The sequence below is a fragment of the Heliangelus exortis genome, chromosome 22 (assembly GCF_036169615.1).
Source record: "Heliangelus exortis chromosome 22, bHelExo1.hap1, whole genome shotgun sequence".
NCBI lineage: Eukaryota > Metazoa > Chordata > Aves > Apodiformes > Trochilidae > Heliangelus > Heliangelus exortis.
Window position 1 is genome coordinate 2,165,997 of NC_092443.1, and position 7,523 is coordinate 2,173,519.

General features: G+C 62.1%; 1 protein-coding gene across 1 annotated transcript; it reads left to right on the forward strand.

Annotated features, from left to right (window-relative positions):
- The first annotated feature begins 2,668 nt into the window (after positions 1-2,668).
- On the forward strand, positions 2,669-6,924 carry LOC139806536 (POU domain, class 5, transcription factor 3). The gene is made up of 5 exons (XM_071766260.1): positions 2,669-3,151; positions 4,875-4,986; positions 5,247-5,377; positions 5,859-6,023; positions 6,294-6,924. The coding sequence occupies exons 1-5, from the start codon at positions 2,669-2,671 to the stop codon at positions 6,543-6,545; spliced, it is 1,143 nt and encodes a 380-aa protein (XP_071622361.1). The 3' UTR covers positions 6,546-6,924.
- Positions 6,925-7,523: the final 599 nt, after the last annotated feature.

Consider the following 7,523-nt stretch of genomic DNA (forward strand, 5'->3'; position numbering starts at 1 on the left):
GTGGGCTGACAGTGAATAAACCATCACCTCTCATCATACAGTTAAAAACTTGCCTCCAAGCCAAACCAGTGCCAGACTCATCAAAGGAAAGTCAAGTGGATGCACATCTCTGTCCCCCAGCTTGCTGCCACCTCAGTGAGCCACGGATGCATTCTGCTCCCCTTCTAGCAGCATCACAACCATCCCTGGCTGGGTCACGCACTGCAGAGCCGGGCCCGAGCCTGGAGCATGAGCAGGCTCCAACCACGGGGGTGACAGGGACACACCAGCCATGCAGCTGATGGAGGGAAGAACCCTTCCTTCTCCTGGAGCAGGCAGGAGGTTATGATCCAGCCAGGTCCCTCCCATCCGTGCACGATGATCCCGCACAACAACGGGGCCGCTCACACAGCCTCCTCAAACGTGCCCCATTGAAATGTAGGGGGGGAGCACGCACCGAGAAACCCCACTGACTCCCTCCACATCCCCCAGCTAAAACCATCACGGCCACAATGGGCCCCGCTCCTACAAAGGGGCCGGTTCAAAGTCAACGTCTCTCTTCCCCTCCGCCTGTATATGAAAGGCAGCAGGAATGCGTTTGAGGCCTCGTCGGGCTGGGGGGCTTCCTGGGGGGATGGAGAGAAAGAGCAGGTTGGCAGGAGGAGGGGATCCAGCCCGGGAACAATAAATCAAAGGAAAAGGGAGTTACTGCCCGGCCAAGGAGCTTCTGAAACCCTGGGCCACAGCGGGAGCCCGGGAGGAGCAGGGCTGATGGCTGCCATCAGAGTCCCGCAGAGAGACTTCCTCTGCCTGCTGGCAGGGACAGGCAGGGTGCAGGCAGTGAAACAGGCACTGGGGAGGCAGTGGGGAGGCAGTGGGGAGGCAGTGGGGCCTGCCTGCTCAGCACCTGGGTGCCAGCACCCTCACAGCAGGGGATGGGGACCTGGCTCTCCCTTCCCCACCGCCCGACCCAGTGCCTGGTGGGGATGGTGCCTCATGGGGCAGTGCTTCCCCTCGCTGGTTTCACAGCCGTGGGGCTCATTCATTACCCACGAACCCACTGAAGAGCTTTTGCACCCTCAGGTCACTTTCCTGGAGCTGCCTTCCCTCCCCAGAGCAGCCTGGCACAGCAGGACTGGCAGGCTGGCACATGTCCAGCCAGGAGTCAGGAATGGGCTTTATTACCAGCTCATCCTCTTACTCATTCTCTTTTACTTACAGGGATATCATTAGGGTGATGTTCCATTAGGAACGATGTTCCACTCCTCCCAACATGTGACAGCACCCTGTGCTGCCCCAGAGGCTGCTGGTATCTGGGTGCCAACCCCTGGGTGCTAATCTTTAGGTATTTGTCCTTAAGTGCTGGGCCCTGGGCACATGAGCTGGGCTGCCAACCCTTGAGGAGGAGTCTCTGGGTATGAGTAGGTGCCATACCCTGGGGTTTTGTTTCTGAGTGTAAATCCTTGGGTGCCAGCTCCTGGGTGCCAGCCCCTGGGCATGAATCCCTGAATGCCAGTCCCTGTGTGCTCACCCCTGGGTGCCAGCCCTCCCAGGACCTTCATAATCGACATCTTCCCCCAGGCTGGCTGGCATCATAATCCCCATCCCACCGCAGCAGGGGAGGCTGCTCCAGCCTATCTCCCCGGCATATCTACAGTGCCAGACGGCCACAGGCTACCGGTAATCCGTGTTAATAAACAGGGAATGGTGCTGGCTGCGGGATCAGCCCTCGTCCTGCTCCTGCAGAGGTCAGAGGTGCCCAGGCAGCCCTTGCCTGCCTGCACTGAGGAGACGGCATCGGGCAGGCTGAGCTCCGCAGAGCATTTGGAAAAGCTCCTGGGAGGGAGGGAAGGGGGACATGCCTGGAGCAGGCACCATTGTGAGGAGAAAGACCTTAAGACAGGGAAAATACCAAGCGCCCTCCGCTGGAGCAGGCGGGACCGAGAGCCCATCGCAGCCCCAGGCTCTGCCTGCGAACGCCTCCGGGATGGGTAGGGTCCCCCCGAGGGGCGAGGAAGAGGAGGGGGCCAGTTGGAGCGTGAAGGAGCCGGCGACCCCCGGCTCCATCCACGAAGCACTCTGCAGGGCATTCCCGGGAGCCACGGGACAGAGGCAACGGCCGAGTCCTGTACAGGCCTGAGTCTGCACGGCGGGACCCGGGGTTTGTCCTGCGACCCCGAGTCAGGCTGCATCCCCTCCTGCATCCAGACCTCGGATCAGCCCCGCACCCCAAAATTACCCCGGTTCCCTGCCTAGCCCCAATGCTGCCCCAAGACTTGGAGACGTGGGCCCCGTCGAGACCCCCCGATCCGTGCGGGGCGTTCTGCCCTTCGCCGCACGCGGGATAAGGGAGGTCGAGCCCCCCGCAGCGAGTCCCTGGTCCGACGGGACCGGCCTCAGCCCCCTTCCTCTGCGGCCCGAGGGCAGGGTGCTGGGGGGCCGCAGCCCACCTACCGTCGCACCTTCCCCCCCCGGGCACCCCCGCCCCCCCGGAGGGATCAAGTTCACGCCCGACCCACCGATGCGGGGCCAATGGGGCAGAGGCCCATTTCCATACGGTCCGGCCCGGCCCGGCGCGCCCCCGCCACCCTCAGAGACCCTGGCGGAGCCGCAGGAGGGAGGTAGCGGCCGGCGGGCGGCCGGGCCGAGCCCCGCAGCCCCCACATGGAGCCCTAGGGCCGCGGGCAGTATGTTCAGCCCGGACGGGGGGCTGCCGCCCGCCCCCTTCGGCCTCCTGCCCGACGCCGGGCCGCCCTTCCCCCGCAGCGGCTTCGACGGGGCGCCCGCCCAGCCGCTCTTCTTCCCCTTCACCGCCGAGCCCGAGGCCAACCGCGACCCACCGCCGGCCCGAGCCTGGCTGCCCCCCCCCTCCGGGCCGCCCCCCAAGGTCGAGCCTCGTCCGAGCCGGCCATGCCGCCAGCCAGATCCCGAGCCCCGCGCTGCGGCCTGCTGCGGACCGGCCTGGCCCGCACCGCCCTGGGTCGGGCCCGCCGGCCCCGCCGGCCCTCCCGGCCCGCCATTCCCCGGCCCTGCTGCCGCCGCCTTCCCCGGTCCCCAGCTCTGCCCCACTGCCCTGCAGCCGGGCTCGGGCGGCCTCTCCGGGCTGGGCAGCAGCGGCAGCTCCAGCGGGGCCGCCAGCGAGGGCGGACACTCCAGCGACAGCGGCGACGAGGTGAGACCCGACGGGTCGGGAACGGGCTGCCCTGACCTTTTCTCCGCTAACCCCAGCCGGCCCGGCAGAACGGATTCCCCAGCAGCACCGCTCTGCCCGCTGTGCCCCGATGCCGGGAGCCGAGCCTGGGCTGGCAGTCGGGCCGCTCCGTCGGGGCTGGGAGTTGCATGCTTAACCACGGGCATGCTCGGCCAGGCCCAGGGGACGGGAGGAGGGAGGGAGCGACCGAGGACCCCGCCGGTACCGTCTAGCCTGGTCCTATTGAGCACCAGGTAACCTCGAGGCCGGCCCGGCATGTCCCAGCCCGGGGCTCGTCGCAACGGGGTCAGCGGCTCTGCCGGGGGAAGCGCGTCGGGAATGTTTTTGGGCTATAAATGGTGTTTTTTGGAGTCGGGGGCAGTTTGAAAACGGGGCATGATTCACTTGTGCTGACTGTCCCTTGCACACGATGCCGTGGTGACCACCTCTTCTCGCGACGCCGAAGCGCGGACCCTCGGGCTCTGCCCCGTCGGTTCCCGGTTCCCGTCGGTTCCGGCCGCCGCTCCTCCGGGGGTTTCGCGGGCACCTACGGCCGCCCGGGGCTCAGGGAATCAGCCCGGTGGGTGGTAGCGCTTGGTACGGGCATGACCGGCAGATATATTTTGGGTTTGTTTGTGATAATTTTAAATCTTGCCACAATATAACTTATCCCTCCCAGGCAGTCACGCCTCGGGGGGAGCAATGGCAGATGCTGCCGAGGCTGGTTGACGAATCCCTGGGAATTGCTGCGGGTGCGTTGGTTGGGTTTGTGAGGAGTTACTGCTCGGGATGTGCCGCGGGATCCGGGATCTCCCCCGCACGCCGGGATCGGCGTGGGGAGCGTGGGGGGATCGGTGGTGGGGTGCGCGTCCCCCGAGGGTGGAGATGGAGAGAAAAGATTTTCCCGGCTGCCGGCAGGGATGCTCCGGGCATCTTGACCGGTGTGTGAAGGGATTAAAAGCCGGGACTCGGTGGCAGGAGGACGTCTGTAAAATACGAAATTTTGCTGAAAATAAGGAAATGTCTAAGACTGATTAAATACCATCGAGGCAGGTAATGGCCTGGGCTGCAGGGAGGAAGGGCAGCATCTGGGGAAGAGGCTTTTCAGAAGGGAAGAGCCTGATGAAAGCAAAGAGGCTTTGGGATGCCACGGGAGACATTTGGCGCTTCCATCGTTCCCTTCGTCTGAGCCATTTGACCTGCACCGGGCGAGGGGCTGCCCATGCCCAAGAGTCCCGGGGGGGTGGGTGCCCCCTCCCTGGGACAGCTGAGTCCGTGGGGTGCGTGGGAGTGGGGACCACAATTGAGCCCATCACCGCTGAACTTGGGGACAGAGGGACACTCCCAGACCGTGTTCGGGCAGCGGGGGCTCTGGGCGCTCCCGGGACCTGCTTTTTGTTCCCGGGTCCCTTGTGCCACCCAGTGTGGTGTGAGCTGGGCTGTGTGCATGAAGGGTAGGATGTCCGGGGGGTCCTGCGTGGAGTGGAGGCATTTTGGGGTCCCCGAGCATAGTGCCTTGCTCCGGAGTTGAGGGGGAAAAAAATTAAATCCTTTTTGCTACCTGTCCCATTGCCCAGAGATGGCAGTGGATGATGGGTGTCCCCCTCCTGCCCCATCCCTATCCCACGCTGGCTCCAAAACACTAACAGACCCCTCTTGAGGCAGCTGAGTTGTCCCCTCTGAGGTGTCTCCCTGTTCCTGCCAGGATGCACCAACGTCGGAAGAGCTGGAGCAGTTTGCCAAGGACCTGAAGCACAAGCGCATCATGCTGGGCTTCACCCAGGCTGATGTGGGGCTGGCCCTGGGCACCCTCTACGGTAAGGGCCCAGGAAGGGCCTGATCCCCCACACCCGGGGGGAAGGGAGGAAACCAAGGAACTGGTTTAAACAGCTACAGCTGCCTACTGAAGAGTTTCAGAGCTTTAGATCACTGTTGCAGCAGCCAGGAGAATGCCTTTCCTGCTCCCTCATCCCAGGGACAGGGGCTGCTGGAGGTGGGGGGCAGTCCTGGGTGGGGTGTAGTTCCTTGGCACAGTGGCAGGAGCGTAGAGTGACACCCTGCCTGCCCACCCACTCAGGGAAGATGTTCAGCCAGACCACCATCTGCCGTTTTGAAGCCCTCCAGCTCAGCTTCAAGAACATGTGCAAGCTGAAACCACTGCTGCAGCGTTGGTTGAACGAGGCAGAGAACACGGACAACATGCAAGAGGTACGGGGCTGGGTGGGTGGGTGGGTGGATGGGGGTATTGCTCACCAAGGAGCCACTGAGCTGCAGCTTATCCCTTCAACACGTGGTTTTGGGTAGAGTAGGGGTCAGCAGGGGTCTTGTGCCTCAGCAGCATCTCAGTCTGGTTGTGGGAGGGAACCCCCTGATTTTGGCAGTCTCAGGGGGGATCCCAAGGCCCCCTGCAGACACCTTGTGACAACTGTGGCAGCTTGTCTCAGCAGCCAGGTCCTGCTGGAGCTTGCTGCTCCTTGGATAGTCTGGAGGGATGCAGGGAAACACATTGCCCTGCATCAGCTACAGGTAGTGCTGGGGTAGTGTGAGTGGCCTCGGTTGCAGTGGGGTGACACACAAATGAATAGTCCCAAGGTCAAAGCCTGTCCCCAGACTTCTGCAGCCAGCTGCATGTGTGTCCAGAGCCTGGTGGGGACATTGCCAGCCCTGTGACCAAGCCTCTCATTTCCAGATGTGCAATGCAGAGCAAGTGTTGGCCCAAGCTCGGAAGAGGAAACGCCGGACCAGCATCGAGACCAACGTGAAGGGGACACTGGAAAGCTTCTTCCGCAAGTGTGTGAAGCCCAGTCCACAGGAGATCTCCCAGATTGCTGAGGACCTCAACCTAGACAAAGATGTAGGTTGGGAGGGTTTGTGGGATGGGTGCCCAAGCAGCTGTTGTTTCTAAGTGCCCGCATCAAACCAGTTCAATACTGGAAGCTGTGGGAGAGTGGCCAAGGCTGGAAGCCCCCATCAGCCTGTCTGAGCCCAGACCCGGGAGGAGCTGTGCCAGGGAGAGTCAGGGTGCTGTGGACATGCCACCTGCAGAAGGGTCCCCTATCACTGTCTCCTGACAAGGGTCTTCTGACTCCCCCCTTCACCTTTCCCTCTCTTCCCTCCATCACAGGTGGTTCGGGTCTGGTTCTGCAACCGGCGTCAGAAAGGCAAACGGCTGCTGCTGCCCTTTGGCAACGAGGCAGAGGGTGTGATGTATGACATGAACCAGTCCCTGGTGCCTACCACCCTGCCCATCCCTGTGACGTCCCAGGGCTACAGCCTGGCACCCTCCCCCCCTGTCTATATGCCACCCTTCCACAAAGCTGAGATGTTCCCTCAAACGCTGCAGCCTGGGCTCTCCATGAACAACAGCAGCCACTGATCCAGGGGCCTGCAGGGTCCAGTGCGGTGTCACCCCACACCATGGCTGGGCTGGTTCTCTGGGGGCAGCTACCCCCCTACTTTGCCTCAAGAAAGAGCCCCAGGGCCCTCATTGGGCTGCCTTGGGGCTCCTGGGGCATGAGGGGCTGGGGAAAGGTTGGGAGCCTGGCTCCGGGGTGGTGCCCGCTTGCTCTCTGCCCTTGCTCCCAGCCCTTCCCAGTTATGTGAGCTTACTGGTCCAAGCAGTGTTCCCCTTCCACCTCTTCTGGGGGGGCAGCTGCTCCTGCCCCACTGCATCCCACCAAAGCCAGATGTGCCCAGGGTGCTGAGCAGAGCCTCTTGCACCCAGCCCAGCCAAGCTGCTTTCCTGCAAGACCCAGAAAAAAGTATTTCCTAGATTTTTTAGGGTAAGTGGGTGGGTGGGAGGGAGGGAAGGAGGTGGTTTTATTTTTTTTTTTTTTTTTTTTTAAGGTTTTTGGATGTAGTTTTTAAAAAGAAAAAAAATCTTTGTAGTGATGACTAGTTCCCCAGGTGCCCTCCATCCTGTCACTTAAAATGGGTCTGGGGCACTGTGCCCAGGGCTGGGGTTCCCGTGGCTCTGCCCACCACCTGCCTGGGCAGCCAGGGTGATCTGGGAGGGGGAGCCCAGGGGATCCCAGACCTTTCCTGGTGGCCCAGGAGACCTTCCAACTATCCATGTGCACGCTGGCTGGCAGGACTTGGTTCTTTTCAGAGAAAGGGGCATCCTCCTTGATTCCTGTGCCCAGCATCACCCTGGCACCCCCAGATCCTCTCTGCTCTCCAGCTGTTTTCCCTCTGCCCCAGCCCATCTGCCCAGGGAACATTTTCCCTGGTGAGTCCCCAGCCCTGGGGGCCAACACCGCCCTGTCCATGCTGCTAGCCCCCCCTGTGCCTATGAGCCTGCTGTAGTTAATTTTTTTTTTCTTAATCACATTCTCCTTGGCAATAAAAAAAAAAT